Below are 19,243 nucleotides of genomic sequence, written 5' to 3'. Positions count from 1 at the left end.
ACTGGTTTTTGGTTTTATGTAAATACCACACCATAGATTTTAGCTTCCATGAAGGAGGGGTCCTGGAAACAGCACCCACTGATATTGAAGGGTAACTACATAGAGAAGTAATGTTTCTATATGTCACTAAGAAAGAGTATAAAGTAGATGGGGGGACATGCACTGGTTTTATGTAAATACCACACCATAGATTTTAGCTTCCATGAAGGAGGGGTCCTGGAAACAGCACCCACTGATATTGAAGGGTAACTACATAGAGAAGTAATGTTTCTATATGTCACTAAAAATATAGAAAGAGTAATATAAACTCAAGTAGATTCTGGTAAGTTATCTACCAGATAGATAGATAGATAGATGAACAGAGGACAAATAAATAAAATTTTAAAAATAGTAAAAAGATTAGGTAAATTAAATGTTACAAGAGAAAACATTCACTGAATAAAAAAGAATGAGAATGTGCGGAGGAGCAATGGGACAAACACAGCATGAGCTATATAGAAAACAACAAAAACAGAGTAGGCAGAAATCCAAACATAGTGATAAAACTAAAAATCCAATCAAAAGGCAAAGATCCAACACTGGGCGTGGTGGCACACACCTTTAATCCCAGCACTTGGGACATAGGCAGGTGCATCTCTGTGAGACTGAGGCCAGTCTGAGCCACATAGTGAGTTCCACAGAAGAGGAGGCATATTTGATAATTATGAAGAATCCAATCTATTGGGAATTTATGGCAACTGTAAACATACAATCTTGTACAACACAAGCTCCAAGCCAAAGAAACCAAGCACAAGAAACAAGCTCAAACCGAAAACAAACAGTTTGACGTTAGTAGTTGCAGAGTTGTGGCAGACAGAACTAAACAAGGAAACAGAAGGGGCAAACCACACTGTGGACTACAGGCCTGCAGTCCATAAACACATCACCCAACAGAACACACATTCTTTCCAAGCATGTCTTGAACATCCCTCCAAATAAAAAACATGCTACACCATAAAACTAGCCTCAATCAATTTGAAGGGGCTGAAACAATACAGAGAATGTTTTCCAGCCACAATGTAATGAAAGTAGAAATCAAAACCAGAATAAAATTTAGGGGATTCACAAATATTTGGAAATTTGACATTACATTCTCAAATAGTCAGTGATTCAAAGGCGACGTCTCAAGTGGTATATTAAGATAAATGAATATAAATGCATAACATACCCCAAAGCCTGAGATATATCAACACAAATACTTAGGATTTATAGCTATAAATGCCCATTAAGAAAAGAAAAACCTCAAATCAATAACCTTCTACCTTAAGACACTAGAAAAAGCAAATCAAATCTAAGCAGAAGGGAAGAAATAATGACAGTCAGATTGGAACCTGGTAAAATAAAAGAGAAAATCAAATGCAGTAGTTGATTTTCTGAAAAGTAGCACAGAACTGACAGACTTTCAACTGTATCCAACAAAATGGAGGGGGGAGAGTACAGGGAGGGAGGGAGAGAGGGAAGGAGAGAGAAGGAGAGGGGGGGAGAGAGAGAGAAACAAAGTTCCTAATCTTGTAATGGAATGTCTTAATAATGTATTACAATAAATTACATGATTTTGATGAATTGGACAAATTCATAAAAAGATATAAAGTGTCCAAGCTGACTGAAGAGGAATTAGGAAATCTGAATAGATTCATAATAAATAAAGAAATTTCCCTAAGAAAATCCCAGGGTCAAACATTTAAAGAATAAATTCTTCACAAATTCTCAAAAAAGTAGAAGAGGAGCAAACCCTCCCCATTCGGTCTACAAGGCTGCTGTTTCTGCAATACTCAGGCAAATCAACGCAATGAGACAAGACCCAGAAATGAAAGGCATCCAAATTAAAAAGGAAAAAGTGGATTTTTACTTACAAATGACATCATGTGTTTGTTAAGTCCTTAGGGATCTACTAAAAAGCTACTATGCATTCAGTAAGATTGATGGATAGACCAGTCTCTAAAAAATCGACAATGCTTTATTAATATATTATTTTAATTTACTAAATATTAGAATTTATTGCCATATTCATTATTTATTTGGGCTTTAGTTCTGAACTCCTCTACTGGACAATTCTTTCTGTCGAAAGTCTTCTGTAAGCTGAGCTAGACTCTGCTCCCGGATCGTTTTCCTGTAGTGACACACAACTTCACTCCTCGACTGTGGTAGCCCTTTGAATACTAAGGATAGCTATTATAACCTGCTTTTCTCTCTCAGAGTATTTTCTTTATGCTATGTAACTTCATCTCTCCTTTTTCTTGATGTTATTCCTCTCTTTTAGATAGATTAAAATGATCATTTATAGACAGAAATTTTAAAAGTATGATAGTCCGATGTCAATTATAAGTACATCTTTGGGGCCTCATACTGCATTTCGTTACTTTCTGATTACATTGGGTTCTTTATGTCACCCATCCTCCGAGACCTACTGAACCCACGTGGTTGAGTAAAACACACTACTCTATTCTATTTGAGTTTCTGAATCTAACTTACAATTTGTATATCTACTCAGGTAAGTTTTCTTATTTACTTTAGCCTGTATCTCTTTTAGGTATTATTAGGTGTAGGAAACATGGTTTAATAATTATAAACATATATTTATGTCATATGGTGAGAATTGTGAATGGAAAATTCTCGGGAGATGAAGCTGTGGCAAATGGTCCTCAACTTCTCTTCAAAAAGAGATTTTCCATTATTTTTCCATGACTCTTCTACAGCCCCAGTGTGCCTTCACCTGTGCCCTACAGAAAATGTAAAATGGCAAACTAAACTTCTGAAAATAAAGATCATAGTCTGCGAAGTTAACTCTTTTAAAGTGCTTTAATAACTAAACTGATAGAACCTTCAGACTGAAAATAGATCATTGCATTTTAGAATGTAAATTTGCAAATCCATATGTCTACCATAATTTTTAGTATTATTTACTGACAAACGCCTCTACCAAATTTCAACAATACTGTGAAATTTCCCACTGTTGCTGTAATGTGAGTTTGGCATTCATTCCCCTTCCAAATTCTCCAAACTATGTGAAGTTTTCCAAGGTGATCATGTCATTTAAAAAAAAAAAAAAAAAAAAAAAAAAAAAAAAAAAACGCCAAAAAAATAAAAGAAAAAAATCACTAAATTAACCACTACTCACTACTTGGTAGTCAGATTTCAGTCATATATTCAGATACTAGAAATATACTCAACCATGTACCTAACTCACATTCCCAATATTTTCATAGAATGTTTAATAGACTGCATAAAAACCATAATAAAAAGTTGGACAGCAAATTTTCCCCTAGGAAGCGTACTCTCTCGTGGAAGTCATGGAGAACCCTAGAATGAGCACATAGACTGCACTCCGTCCGTTCCGCAGCTAACTCTGGGAACATGCGTCACTCAGCTTCAATCACTGCGAGACACTTTATCTTTTCTACCAAACAAGTTTAGGAGTTGTATGCCTGTTTATGCTTATAATGCCCTAGTCCTTTTGGTAAGAAATGAATGTGTGTTCAGCCAGATATAATCTACTTCTTAGAATGTCTGGTGCCTAATACCCCAACTCATTGCCACAGTCTCCCGGACCAGTTAAGTGTTAAATCTCCTTCTCCCTGACGCCTTTGTCTCTTTCCTTGTGTGCTGTTGTCCAAACTAGCCAACTGAGAACAGATTGCAAGGCTGAACCTTAGTCAGTAGCAGACAGCCAAGTGCCCCTTGCATTAGGGATAAAAGACTCACCGCTTTGGTTGTGTGTGCTTGCTCTCTTGCTCTCTGGCTCCACACCCTTCTATACAGAAGTAGTCTGCCTTGCCACGATACCTGAATTTGAGTGGTGGTCTCATGATGTGCCACCCTGATTTTGTCTCTAACATCACTACAATGAACTATCCATGACAATTTTAAAACAGGGAAGGTTTCTTTTGGCTCATGGTTTTGGAGGTTTAAGTGCAAGACTGGGTGGTCCCATTTGTTTGACCTGTGATGGGGGCAGCAGATGCTGATGAAAATGTGTGTAGAACAAGTGCTCATATTATGAACCAGGAAACACAGAGAGAATGGATCACTAGGGTTCCATAGTCTTCTGGAGGGCACATGCCCAGTGAGCTAAGGACCGCTCCTGAGGCCCCAGCTCTTTAGGTTTCACATCACCTCCCAGTAAGTACCACTACCCCGGGGACCAAGTCTTGACATATGGGGGCACAGCAGACTCAGAACTCTGAAGATCAGATGCTATAAGCAGTGGACGAACATAGCATACTGTATAGGAATGACTTTTACAATATGGGCATAATCTGAACTAATGCTTTTCCCTAACATTGTTTATACTGTTCCCTAATATTGTTTATTACTGTTTATAATGTAGACAAGCTCACTGGGCCATGTGAGCTGGGCACCTAACCTTAATCAGTCAGGAACCCCCTTGGCCCTCCACACAAATGTGGGTATGCTTGATATATATAGCAAATCGCTGTGAGAGCATGCTATTTTAATTGAAGACAGTGAGGACCATTGAGAAGGCTGTCTGAAATTCTGTGTGTGATTCTTGAGGCCCAGGGATCAATGGGCAAGATGCGCTGACAAGGATGGATCCAAGCGTCCGGTTCCCAAATTCTGCTTCAAGAAAAGAGTGAGCAAAGGCTGACTTGAGAGCACAGTTCCCGAGACACCTGAAGGAGCAGGTGGTCCTCCGAGTGCCCATTCACTGTGGCTTTGAAACTAATGCTAAAAGTCAGGCCATTTCTTTATTCAGGAATAAGTGTAATGTGGCTTAGAAACACCACAATCTGTTCCTTAACCTGTAAATGAGTATCTGTTTATTTCCAGGGACCAGGCAGAAAGATTTAAGATGATGAGGTTTCATGGGAAGAGAAATAGTTTCTAAACAAGCCAAATGTCTTGCTATTATACTTTTAAAACAAACTCAATATCGGCAAAGATGTTTTCCCTCCAGCTTTAAAAATATATGCATGCAGACATTTTGAGTATCTGTTTTCTTATGTTTCATGTAATATTCTGGTCAATAAAATGGATAAAGAAAAACCTTAACTTTTTCCTGATGAAATACCTGTGGGCACCTCGCAGCGCTATAGCAGTCCCCAGCTGTGGCAAACGGAACCGCCCGCCCAGACAGTGTCTGGGAATAAAGGAGGTCTGTGGCTGGAAAACAATGAATACAACTCCTTAGCATGGAACCACTTGTGTAATCTTTATTTTCAAATACACGGTATTCATATTATCTTTACTTATGTAATTAATTAGAATTTTTAAACAAAATGTCATTGCTATAGTAGATAACATGGGCCTGTCTCAAAGCATTTAATTTAGTACAAGGGTGTACAGGTCACAAATTGTCCTGAAAGCCACAAGTATATCTGAACTTAAGGTAAAAGAAGTATAAATAAATAAATGATTCATTATGTTTTATACCATAGCAATTATCTAAAATAAATGGAATGGACTCCAGAAGAAAATCACTAAAGAGCAGAGGTTATTCAAAGGTAGACTCACCATGTCAAAGTAGTGTGTGAGTCCTAATGTACTATACAGACAGATATTCATTGGGGCAATTCCAAACCACCAACCTTAAGAGTATGCTATTTTCTTATATTAGTAATTTACACATTATTATTGTTTTCTTCCTTTTGCTAACATTGCTAGCAAAATTTTCTGAACAGCAATACCACTAGAGGGAGATTCCACATAGAATAACAAAACTAGACCCACTGGATCAAAAGAAGGTAGGAAGGAAGCCTAAAACTCAGCTGTCACAATCAGTTATACATGCCTTAATCACTCAAGCAATGTCCCAACCAAATCAGACAATTACTATCACCTCCATTGAGTTGATTCAAGTCACTACACTTTCTTTTAATTGAATGAAAACCATTTATTATTGAGAACAGACAATCCTTCACAGACTGGACAGCTTATATGACATCTCACTTATTTTTACACCCAGTCATGAAATAATGGTTTTCCTGAACACTGAGAGTTTGGAAGTCATTACTTCCCAACCAAACCAAAAGATGTACATGAGAAGAGATCAAGAAGAAGTATTTGAAGTGATACCGATTTCCTCTTGCAAATTAAAGCAATAGGAATTCATATTTACTCACTGGATCATCATGTTAGTCTCAAAATTAGAGAAAATGACTTGTTGTTCTACTCTGAAGTTCATCTTGCATGAAAGAGACCAAGTGATTATAATTACAAGTGTTCTAGAGTCTCATTCCAGAACCAATACAGAAACTAGACTTATAGACCTTCTATCCTGTGGCCCCAGGTGCCATTCAACATGGTTTTCTTTCTTTCTTTTTTATTATTGAATTTTTCAATTTTCATACAATATATTTTGATGATATTTAGATCCCCACCACTATCCTTTCAAGTCCTTCCCTTACCCAACTTAATTCTCATTCTCTCCTCTCCCTCTCTCTCTCCCTCCCTTATGAAAGACTGTATTGCCTACAGGTATGTAAATGCACCCATGTCAAGCAATGCCCATGGAGGTCAGAAGGGGGCATTGGGTTCCCTAGAACCGGAGTTACAGACAGTTATTAGTGCCATGTGGGTGCTGGGAACTGAACCCACGTCCTCTGCAAGAGCAGCCAGTGTTCTTAACTGCTGAGTCATCTTTCCAGCTCCCCTGTCCAATTTAATATACTCTATTATATACATTATACATCTACTATATATATAATAAGGCCTATAAAATCAAATTTGTCTCCAAATGTCTTTCAGTGTGGGTCCATTCATTCATCCACTGGAGCCTGGTTAACCTACCAAGGGTTCCATCATTGTAAGAGACTGTCTCTGCCCCTTCCAGTAGGCTTCACTTGCCACAATTTCTTGAAGCTGGCTTGATGTTTCTTACCCACTACCTCATGTCTATGCTGGGCTTTAGTCACATCACTTTAAAAACAAATTTTTATGTGTATATGTACCTGCATGAATGTATGTGGGCCTGGTACCTGTATATTGTCTCAAAATCAATGAATTCTTAGAAAGGCTGGGTGATGGATGAGCTGTGCTCTGTGAATGGGTTCATCTCCTCAATGTCAGTTACTAGCTGTATGAACCAGTAAAAGTCACTCCCTTGAGAGAATCCTAATGTCATCACTTGTGACATTTGGATAGATCCGTCTTATCTGACACAGGGTTGTTTAAAAGATAAGTTAATATAGTATATAGAGAAATATAATACTTAATAAATTAGAATTTGTACATAAATTCTACAAACATTGCAATTATGCTAAAGATATTAATATCTTTGAACTTAAAATAGTTGGGGATTTTAAGGTTTAAGATTTTATTTTGGAAGTACAGTGTCTTATCACTGTCATTACTACAACATTTTTACTAAAGGTCCCCATATTTCATGTCATTGTAGAGAAAGTATAGATATATACAGATATATATATAGATAATCAAAAGAGTAGGTCGTTTTTGCATAGCACTAGGTCTCTTGTTGTAATCCAGCTATTACACATTGCTGGGCTTTTCATTAGCAAATGGGGCTTTTTGTTTTAAAAATAGAGGCTCAGCACTTACTTTTGATTTGCATGGAAGCGAGATCAATTCTTACTTTGCTGAAAACAGTGTATCCAGCAGCTGGATAATCATTTTTACATTCACAGTCTTGCCTCCTACCTCCATTAAAAGGGCATTCATATGGATTCTGCAGTCTGTAACAACATTGGAATATTTTAGTGCTAGCTACATTTGTTAGACACAGTGGGATGGATGATGAGCTGAGAAGGAGAAAAACAGAAGATGCCTCTCCTCTTCCATATAAATACTGACAAGTTAAATGAGCCAGAGGCAAAACTTCCTAATGACTAACATGCAAGATTCTCACTGGGAAATTTAAGGACAATTGCAGAAAAATAATTCGGATATACTCATCTCAGCTTTTGTTACCAAAATTAACTTGATTTCTGTGAAAATTGACAAGGCCTTAAATGAATCTCTTCCATATTGTCCCACTTTTACCCATGCTTTAAGTCAATCTCTCTGTAATTACAGGCTATCTTTATTATGAACAGGCATGGGCATGGGATGGCTTAGGTCCTACTGTGTCGAAATGACTTGTCCCACATGTTGGCTATTTCAATGTCACTCCAAAGGCTAAATATCTAAAGGCCCTAAAATGCAGAAATGGGGCAACGCAGCTCGTACCTAAATCCATAGACTTCAGAGAAGTTGTCTTCGCCTTTGACCAGCGGCAAATATTCCTGCGGGCTCTCCAACTTCATGCCTGAGCAATGAATCTAAAGAAAATACGCAAACACCTAGACAACGTTTTCCAAGGACACGGCCAAGGCTAGCATCAACGGGAAGCAGTTTTCACACTACCTTCAGCATTCTTCCCCAGATGTTAAGATAATAGTCACCATCCTTGGTAACGTTGTTTTTAACTTGGATTTCTTTGCAGGTAGTAAACGATTTACCTTCAAAGACAAATCAACAGAAGGCATCAACACTGAACACATCCCAAACAGTGTGAACCCGACCATCAGAATCGCTGCTGTTCTCTAGGGTAGAAAGTCGGTCACAGAGTTGCCCTGCTGTCTGTGTCTAGTCTCACTACAACTTCTTAGGTACACTTAGGTTCCAGGTAGGTTTTTGAATCTGTCACTTACAGTCACTGGCGTAGCATTTCTTTTGAGCATCTGGCTTTAAATATTTTAAACACAAGTCACTGGGCCAACCATTTTCAGTCATGCATTCCACTCTTCTCTCCATTACCCCAGTTCCGCAAGTTACTGAGCACTGTCAACACAGTAAAATTTGAGGTAAGATACGTAAAAAATAATAAGGTCAGGAAATCCATGTTGCCTTCTCTCAGACTATGCTCTTTCAGAACAAAGTGAGGGTCAGTAATGGTTATAAATACAAAAATGCAAAAATATGCTGGTGGATGGACAGTCATGTGTGGAAAAAATTCCTTAGGTGTGAGCCTGAGGCTATTTTTTCTGTTACTGGTTTCTAAGCCTTTGTTTTCTGCAGTTATATCAACAGCCACTGCAAATACTTAATCAATATTAATTGATGATGCTTACTAAAACCACATCGTTATATACATGCTATACTGTAAATACTTAAACATTAATTGATGATGCTTACTAAAACCACATCATTATATACACGCTATACTGTAAATACTTAACAAACATTAATTAATGATGCTTATTAAAACCACATAATTATAAACATGATACACTGCAAATACTTAAGAAACATTAATTGATGACACTTATTAAAACCACATAGTTACATACATGGTACGCTGCAAATACTTAATAAGCATTAATTTCATACTTATTGCTAATTGTTATTAAAACTGCTGAGAGTTTGTTCTTGTTATTATGCTAAGCTATGCTAATATGCAATGCAATATTATTTGATTTCCATCAACTAAATTGGGAAACAGTGTAAATAACATTGACTAAACTAAATTGAGCGAGAAATGAAACCATAATGCCTTATCTTGAAATGCTGTTTTTCCAGTTCTGTAAACAGACCCTCCTATCCTAACCCTCTGTAAACGTTCTGACTGCTCAAACTTCATGTTCGCTCAACTGTCATACAAGCTAGTGACCCACCCCAACGTCATGCAGGCTAGAGATCTTCATGTATGGCCCATGCTCAGGAAGACAAGAATTTTAACCCACCAGTGACAGGACAGGTTAGAAATGACGTCGAATTGTCTAAATTTTCTGAGTAACTGTGTTTCAGGACTCAGACTTTGAAGATTACTCTCATGCTGGCATGAATAAAGGTTGCAATTACCCACTCAGTCTCCAGTGCCTGTTCTGAACACAGTGATTCCTGTAACCACTATTCATATATTAGCAGTGCTTTTTCTTTTCTTAGTAAACTCATATTGCTGGGGTATCTAGTCAAGTTCAAGCCACTGTACAAGGTTCTCTTAGGAGAACAAATAAGCATCACTTTGGTTGCTCTTTATAAGCAAGGCATATCAAGCACCAGAGAAAGCTAAGACATTTATACAAAGAACTAATAAAATGTTTTTTAGGCAATAGCGTAGAAGACAACCTAGAAGATCTAATTAAACATGCAGATTACTAGGCATTCCACCTCTGGAAAACCTTCTGCTAAAGGCTGTCAATTCAAAATTTTACACTGACCTTGCTCCATTTTCCAACTTTCCAAGTGGCCACATGCAAACAGCTTCTAACGTTGCATTTGTAAGCTGGAGAAGGCAGCACAGGGCATTCCCAATAGTCTACAGGCCAAAGCTGATGGGACTTATGCTTCTTGGTAGACCGGATCCTAATGCAATATGTAATCTTTTGTGGGTAACTGAATCCACAGCCACCTGCACACTGAAAAATACATACTTATAAGGAGCTAAGAACATGTCGCAAAACTTGTCTACAAATCAGCCTCATTTACAGGTGACTAAAGGATCAAAGACATTCAAGTGCCAAGTGTCTTACTAGCAAGTATAAAACACCAAGATTCAGGCTCAGTTCTTTAATTTTATTTATCATTTTTATTTTATGTGTATGAGGGTATTGCCTGTATGTGTGTAAGTGCACCCGTGTCATGCAATGCCTGCGGAGGTCAGAGGAAGGCATCGGATACCCTGGAACTGGAGTTATGGACTGTGGACCGTTGTTAGCTGCCATGTGGGTGCTGGGAATTGAACCCAGGTCCTCTGTAAGAGTAGTCAGTGCTCTTAACCCCTGAGCCATCTCTCCAGCCCTCAGGCTGTTTTGCATCCACATGGCCTGTGGGGTTTCTCTTTCCCCACTACTGCATCACAATTACACTGGGTGAAACTCTGTCTCCTGAAAGACACACTGGGAGAAATGAAACATATCGGGAGTGAAGGTTTTACTGAAATAAAAGATATTTATTAGCCTTAGCTAGTGGCTAGACGTTATCATAAATCCATCTTAATACATATATTGTGATGTCTAGTGTCATTTGATAAAATGAGTAAATGATTCGGACGTGGACTAAAGCCCCAGATCAAAACAGAACAAAAATGAAGGACTAGGTTCACATATAATCTGAAACAGCTGAAACACCAGACAAAAGATGTAGAGAAATGGTTTTTAAGACACTTGACGTAAAGTATTAAAAGAGAGTCATCCTAGAGCAGTGGGAACACCAGGCTTCTGGAATCACTGTGGCTTAGAGTTTCTGGGGCCTGGCATGAGGAAACAAAGTAGCAGAATTGTGAGGGGTGAATATAAGCATGCGAGGAGACCAACTGAAGCCAAGACATGAACCAACCAGTCTTCAAAGGTATTCTACCTAGGGGGCTGGGGAGAGGGTCAGGTCACACAGCATGAGGACCTGAATTTGGGTCCCCAGCACCCACCCTTCATAGCCACATCCCCAAAGAGTCTTCATTGTTTGAACTGCTTTGGGGCTTTCTGGAAGACATCTACTGCAAGGTTATTGTCTTTCGTTGACCTGATGTCCCAGGTGGTACAAGATTGGGGCTTTTGTTGAATACAATTAAAGCCATTTAAGTTTACAACTTCCAGGGGAGGTAGATAACATTTGGAGCATCAGCTAGGCAAAACGCACATGAAAAGAACAAGATGAAAAATCAAAGGTTCGAAGGGACTTTGACAATCTTCAATATATTAGAATGAATGTTGAAAAGCACAAATACACATGAGGTTATGCACATGTCCAGGGCTTTTGCATCCTAAAAACCTCAAAGCTCTGTACAAGCAGAAGTTATGTTTCAAGCAGAGTTCTCAGCTGCCTGTGTGTGTGTGTGTGTGTGAGAGAGAGAGAGAGAGAGAGAGAGAGAGAGAGAGAGAGAGAGAGAGAGAGAGAGAGAGAGAGAGAGAGAGAGAGAGAGAGAGAGAGAGAGAGAGAGAGGGAGAGAGAGAGAGAAAGAGAAAGAAAGATATTCTTTTTTAATAAAGCATTTAAGTTTTATGTGTATGAGTGTTTTACCTGAGGGTATATAAGTGCATCACATATGTGCGATGGCTACAGAGGCCAGAAGAGGGTATCAGATCTCCCAGAACTGAAGTTTTAAGCAATAGCTAGATGCCATATGGTGCTGGGAACCAAACCCAAGTATTCTACAAAAGCAGACAGTGCTCTTAACCACTGAGCTATCTCCCTAGGCCAGGACTAAGATTCTCAGCAAAGACCGGGGGATCATTGATTTCAGGTACTCAAGGAAATAATTGTCTAATTGCTGAGAACTCAGCTAAGTGAGCAGAGACTTTAGTTACTAGATGCGATAAAAATGCACACAGACTTTCAGTCAAAAAAGTCACTGAACAAATAAAATCAAATTTTGTGGTAGGAGAACATGTAAAGAATTATTTCAAGCACAGAGAAGGAATTATAATTTTTTTTTCATCTTTTTGAGACAGGGTCTCCCTGTAGCCCCAGCTGTCCTGGTTCTCACTATGTAGACCAGGCTGGCCTTGAACTCACAAAGATCCACCTGCCTCCGCCTCTCAAGTGCTGGGATTAAAGGAGTGCACCACCACGCCCAGCCGGAATTATAATTTTAAAGATCCCTTTATCCTATGAAGCCAGAATGTCCCTAAACTAGGAAAAGACACTATAGACTAATGTCTCTCATGAATGTACATGCAAATGTCTTCAACAAAGCAGTAAGAACAATTTCAACTGCATCTATGAATTATTTACCATGAGCAAGTCAGATTCATCACAGATTCACAAAGCTGTTTCAATGCATAATGAATAAATGCAATACATAAAACTAATAGAATAATGGACCAGAAAAATCACATAATCATCTCACTACTTGCAGAGAAGGTATCTTCAACAGGCTTTCACGTTATGGACACTAGGCAGCTAGCAATAGAAGGCCAAATTTTCGACTTGTGAAACAGAGCTCATAAATCCTAACATTCTTCATTTTAGAAACTGAAAACTTAAAGGAAAAAAACAAAAAACAGAAAACGTCTGTTTTCACCCATTTTTGTTCAGTGTTATTCTGGAGTTTCCAGCCAGAGAAATTAGGTAAGAAAAAGAAGTAAATGATGGGGCTGGAGAGGTGGCTTATTGGTTAAGAGCAATCAACAGCTGCTCTTACAGAGGACCCAGGTTCAATTCTTAGCACCTATATAGTGGCTATCATTCATCTGTAACTCCAGTTCCAAGGGATTCAATGCCCTCTTCTGGCCTCCGTGCATTGTGTATATATATATATATATATATCATGTTATCTAAAAATATGTATATATATTATATGCTATATATTATATAATATATATGCATATTTTGCAGATGACATGTGTGTTTAAGAAAAACTCCAAGCAATGCATGTGTGTGTGCATGCACATGCATATACACACACACACACACACACACACACACAGATCCAATAACATGTTCAATATACAAAATTTTGTCTATGTCTTCACACTAACAACAAGCAAGCAGAAAATGAAATTCAAGGACAACTCCATTTCTTTACACATAAAAACAATGAATACTTAGGGATAAATTTAATAAAAGAGGTGCAACAGTTCTATTTTATTGAAAGACTTAAGAACTAAACTAATGGAAAACAGGCAATGTTCATGGACTGGAAGACTATATTTTAAAGATATAATTGGTCAACATTCATCACAATCTTTCACAAAATTCCAGCTTCCTGTCACACAGAATTTGGCAAGTTGATCCTAAAATTCATATAAAAATGCAAGGGACTCAGACTAGCCAAACAATCTTGTGAAAGAAAGAACAAGTGGATTCCTGAACACTTTCTGTCTTCAAATTGTTCTGTATAATTATAATAACCAAGACTATATGGTAACGAATAAGAACAGGCATAGAAATCAAGCAAGTAGGCTTGAGAATTCAAAAGTAAATCAGGGAGCTGGAGAGATGGACCAGTGGTAAGAGGACTGACTGCTGTTGCTAGCAGAAATAATCTTCTGACAATGCCCATTGACTGATGAGTGAATAAACGAAGGGCAATATATCCCTATAATGGAATATTATGCAGCTACACATCAGAATGATATACTCATTGATATTATAACATGGATAAACTTGAAAAAAATCCATACACAAAGGAAACCAGGTACAAAAGTGTGACATTATCATTCCATTTACTCAAATACCTACAAAAGTAATTCTATAAAGACAGAAAGTAGTAAGTTTGGGGCTGGAGGAAGGAGGAAATGAGAAGAACTGATAGGTGCAGATCTTTCTGGCATGTGATGAAACGTCTGGCTTCTGACCACAAATGGTTCACAAGACATGGATATTAGGGCCGGCAAGGACGGGCATTCAATGTCACGAATAGTAACTGCACTTCCTGAGTTTTAAGAGTTAAAGAGAGACATGAAAGATTTTTAAAGCTGAAATCAAACATCTAAAGATGAATATCAAAATGTCTGAGGTCAAAAATAGCATGGATAGAGGTCAAAGGCAGATGAGTCATCAGGGAAGAAAAGATTAGTGAACATACCCAGCCATAGAAAGCAATATAATTGATTCACACTGTAATCTCACTCAATCCCCTCAAATTTATGTTTATTAGACAAAAAGCCAGCACATCTTATATGATTCCATTTACATAAATCCTAAAAAATACAAATTAACCTGATGACAAATCACTAGGAAATGGTTGAGGTTACCTGCTGGGTGGTAGAGGATGAGGGAGGGGAATTTAAGGGGTGACAGAAAATGCCCTTGATTTTGAACATAATACTGGTTTAACCGATGTATGCATGTATTGGTCCTTAAACGGTATGTCATAAATGCATATAGTGGACCGGCTATCAATAAAGCTGTTTTGTAAAATGAGTGACTATTCAGGACATTCGCCAGACCGCTCCTGGTGGTAGCTCTTAGTCCTCACTAAAGGATTCGTAAAGTCTGCATCATAGTTTTAACGTACATGTTTCTGTTAGTGCTCATCTGTGTTACTCATGTCACTGGATTCTGTGCCCATATGGCATATGCCAGTTTTGGACTCAGTTTCAACTTATAGATCCCTCTATCTTAAGCAAGAGCAAAAATTTCAACTTTCTCTACTTTTTTGCTTTTCTTTGTGAGAGTTAGTGTCAATTGTCAGCTTGACAGACTCTAAAATCACCTGGGAGATAGCCTGTGGGGAATTATCATGATTGCATTAAGTGAGGTGGGAAGACCTGTTCCTCTGGCTCCCCGGACAGGGATCCTGGACTGTATAAGTGGAGAAAGGGAGCTGAGAAGCAGTGTGAGTTCATCTCTCTGCTTCTTGAGTGCATATGCAATGGGACCAGCTGCCTCCGGCTCCTGCCACTGGCCTTTCCAGACCATGATGAATGCATCCTTGAGCTGTGAGCCAAAGGAAACCCTTTCTCTCCTAAGTTGCTTTTGAAAGTATTTTATCCGAGCAGCAGGAAAAGAAACCAAGGCGGTCTCACCTGTGATGAGTCTCCTGTTACCACCACATACTTGCAGAGAGGACTCCTGCACGTTTTGATTGAAAGAGGTCGGCTTAAAGGATCGCAGAAACTTTCATTCACTTGCATGTTTTGTGCATTCACGCACTTCACTAGCCGGTATGTTTCTTTTTTCTTACATGATGTTGAACACTGGAAGTCAATGACAAGATGAGTAACACTTTCCTATTTGCAGTATCTCTGAGCGTTTGCTTGGTGAAAGCTGGGTATGGTGGTTCATGTCTGTAATATCAGAATTTGGGGAGGAGGAGGAAGGAGGCTCAGGAGCTCCAGGCCAGTCAAGGCTACACCAGCTTCTGTCTCAAGAAAAGAGAAAAGAGAGGCACGGAGAGGAGGGTAAGGAGGGCAGTTGGAGGGGGCAAGGAAAAAAAGGGAACAGAAAAAAGAACGGACAAGATGGTTCAGTGGATAGAGGCTCTTGCGGGCAAGCCTGGCAACCAGAGTTCAATTCCCAGAAGCCCTGGAAAGGTGGAAGGCAAGAACCAACTCCACATACATGCCATGGCACACGTGAGCACACACACACACACACACACACACACAATAATGATAAAGTTTTAAAAAAGAAAATATTGCCGGGCGTGCTGGTGCACACCTTTAATCCCAGCACTTGGGAGGCAGAGCCAAGTGGATCTCTGTGAGTTCAAGGCCAGCCTGGTCTACATAGTGAGTTCCAGGACAGCTGGGGCTACAGGGAGACCCTGTCTCAAAAAGACCAAACCAAAACCAACCAACCAACGAACCAATGTCCTTGTTAATACTCACCTCCTGCCAGTGTCCTGCCACCCACTGGTACTTCATACCAGCCTCATGCCAACACCGCCTTTGACCAGGGGGCCGGGTAGAGGGAGCACACATTTTTTCAGCCACTGGACCAACACCTCTCATTCTGCAGTACACATCCCTTTGCTGCACTCCAGAGCCATGGGTCACAGAGCACTACAAAGGAGACCAGATGATCTGACAGTGTGGTTACCAAACATCAAATTACATAGCAATAGCTAAATAGAGCATCATGCATTATTATTTCTTTTCTGGGGGTTCTAGTTTGTTTCTTCATTGCTGTGACAAAACACTCTGACCATTACCAACTTGGGGAGGAAAGGGTTTACTTGTCTTACATCTCCTGGGTCACAGTTCATCACTGAGGGAGCCCAGAACTCAGGGCAGGAACCTGGAGGCAGGAACTGGAACACAGGCCATGGAGGAATGCTGCTTACTGGCTTGCTCCCCTGGTGTGTACTCAGCCTGCTTTCTTATAGAACACAGGCCCATCTGCCCAGGGGTGGTATAACCCACAGTGGCTGGGCCCTCCCATGTCACTCAAAATCAAGCAGGTGCCCCATAGACATGGCCACAGGCCAGTCCAATAAAGACAAGTCCCCAATTGAGGCTTCCTCAACCCAGATGTGTCAAGTTGACACTAAACCTATCTAGCACACCTGGTATTATATCACACATTAGAAAGTCCATATAATGTTATTACATTGTCTAGAACTTCTATATAAATACACAGTGTTTTATCTGTTATTCATAAAGTACCTCAAGTCTTCCAGAAACTGAGAACTGAATTTTGATAACTGATGACTGATTATTAAACTAGAATGAATCCCAATTTGATAATGCTTTTCTGAGTTAAATGTACTTAATGTCTATGAAAATCACTGCAAAGTCATAACTATTCTATTACAGTGCTTTAAATGAACTGGAACACAGGACACTACACCTTTTATCTCCCAATAAGCAACACTCTGTGAGACTTTGGTTATGTTCACATTTTTATGTGCAGTACCTGCTATAGTTTGCACTTGTTGGGTTCCAAATATTTGCCAATCTATAGAGTCATGATTATATTTCAAGAGGCTAGATTCTGGAGAAGTCATTGTGAAAATTAATTTAGACAACCTTGTTGCATTCACTTAGATACTAAGGCTGAAACTCTCTTCAGCTCCTCCCGTTTCTTTCCCAGGGTTCACCAGGTCTGCCCTAACCCCACTCTCAGCAGTACAAGCTTTACTACCACAGGCCTGAAGGTTCCTCCTGCTGTACATGTACCCAGTTCACAAGCACATCCCCACATAGATATGTGCAGTAGCACATGTTCCCTCTTAGTCTGTTCGCATAACTATAAAAACATACCTCAGACTTGGTGGCTGCCTGGTTAGTTTGTAGTGTTGACTTGATACCACCTAGAGTTATCTGGGAAAAGGAAACTTCAACTGAGGAATTTCCCAGATCAGACTGGCCTGTGGCCATGTCTGTGAGAGATAGCCATGATTTCCGATTGATGTAGGATGACCAGCCCTTGTCAGACAGTGCCATCCCTCGGCAGGTGGTTGGATAAAAAAGGTAGCCAAATGTGAACCTGTGAGCGCAAGCCAGTAAGCAACTTTCCTCCACAGTTTCTGCTTGAAGTCCTGCCCTAACTTCCCTCAGTGATGGACTGTGACCCCCTCGGCAGGTGGTTGGATAAAAAAGGTAGCCAAATGTGAACCTGTGAGCACAAGCCAGTAAGCAACTTTCCTCCACGGTTTCTGCTTGAAGTCCTGCCCTAACTTCCCTCAGTGATGGACTGTGACATGGATGTGTACACTGAAATAAATAAACCCTTGCTTCCTATGTTGCTGTTGGTCAGAACGCTTTCTGCAAAGAAAAGCAAAGTAGAACTGTGGCTGATAAATAGCAGAGATTTATTCTCACAGGTCAAAAATACAAAATGAAACCCTAGGACATCTCGTATCTGCTGCATCCCCACACATGAAGGGACCAATATCTTTCCAGAGTCTCTCATCAGGAAGCTAATCCCAATTATGAGGGCTCCTAACTTACCTCCCAAAGTCTCTAACCCTCTAATATCCTGCTGGGGGTGAACACAAACATTAAAATCATAGCAGTGCTGGCAGAGGAGCTGAGACATCATGCTCTGCTGAGCTCTCACTAGTTACCTCCGGGGGATGGAGACTTGATAAGCCTTCAGTTCTAGGATGTTAGTCCTAGGTGTTCTGAAACCAAGTAGTAACAACCACACCATAACAGACTGATTAAATCAGGAGTTTTGAGCCAACATCAGTGAGATGTGTTGAAGAATATTTAATTTGTGAATCTGGTTGTTTATGTTCCCTGTTATTCCAGAAATGATTGGAGGCCACACTGGGTGATAATATTTTGAAGAGCCATCAGTAATATCAACATAAATATTTTAAGAGAAAAAAGCTAGCTGCTTTTCAAGTTCTCTATTTTTTTTTCAGGCATTCCAGAGAAACTAATTCCCTCTTTTCTTTCTTTTTTTAACAACAGTCATAGATATCTGCAAAATACAGTTTTATTATAAGAAAAAATTAATATCACAAAGCAGACCAAGCAGACTCAGATTCCTTCTCTCTACTTGCAGAACTTTCACTAAAATTTACTGTAGACTTTAGGTTTTGTGTCTTGAATGTTTGAACAGCAACCAGAGACTTCAAAGAAAACTTCGGTTTTTCACTTCTGAACATTATGTGTATTTCTACAGTTACACTGACATTCAGCTATTAAATTTTGCCAATTTATCAAAGGCTTAATATATGTTTACATCAAGCATAATGTTAGGAAGACTTAAATATCTGATGTATGTAGTTCAGTGTCTCTAAACCTCTAATTAAAATTATTACTTTATAAAAGTGCCCTATTTGGACAAAATTCTGAGTCTAGTCCTGAAAAATAAACTCATAGAAAAAATAATTCACAAAACATCTCTTAGTGAGAAGTTCTACCAAGCAGAGTTTGTATACATATAATATGCTTGTTTTGTTTTTTTGAGA

The 19,243-nt window shown here is 39.2% G+C and overlaps 1 protein-coding gene across 3 annotated transcripts in view; it reads right to left on the bottom strand.

The window, feature by feature from the left end:
• The window catches only part of Adamts20 (ADAM metallopeptidase with thrombospondin type 1 motif 20), a 158,875-nt gene that overhangs the window by 14,626 nt on the left and 125,006 nt on the right, over positions 1-19,243 (bottom strand). For 2 of the 3 annotated variants that reach the window (XM_008826600.2, XM_029560348.1), the window contains exons 30-37: positions 16,209-16,382; positions 15,405-15,575; positions 10,155-10,352; positions 8,646-8,775; positions 8,359-8,453; positions 8,182-8,273; positions 7,555-7,688; positions 5,069-5,160 (exon numbers count right to left, since the gene is read on the bottom strand). In XM_008826600.2, coding sequence (XP_008824822.1) covers positions 5,069-5,160; positions 7,555-7,688; positions 8,182-8,273; positions 8,359-8,453; positions 8,646-8,775; positions 10,155-10,352; positions 15,405-15,575; positions 16,209-16,382 — 1,086 coding nt within the window. The remainder of the gene's footprint in view (positions 1-5,068; positions 5,161-7,554; positions 7,689-8,181; positions 8,274-8,358; positions 8,454-8,645; positions 8,776-10,154; positions 10,353-15,404; positions 15,576-16,208; positions 16,383-19,243) is intronic. The other variant, XM_029560360.1, reaches the window with a different exon arrangement.

The sequence above is a fragment of the Nannospalax galili genome, unplaced genomic scaffold (assembly GCF_000622305.1).
Source record: "Nannospalax galili isolate Female #2095 unplaced genomic scaffold, S.galili_v1.0 scaffold232, whole genome shotgun sequence".
Classification (NCBI taxonomy): Eukaryota; Metazoa; Chordata; class Mammalia; order Rodentia; family Spalacidae; genus Nannospalax; species Nannospalax galili.
The sequence above is the reverse complement of the archived record's forward strand: the minus strand, read 5'-3'. Positions and strand labels throughout refer to the sequence as shown.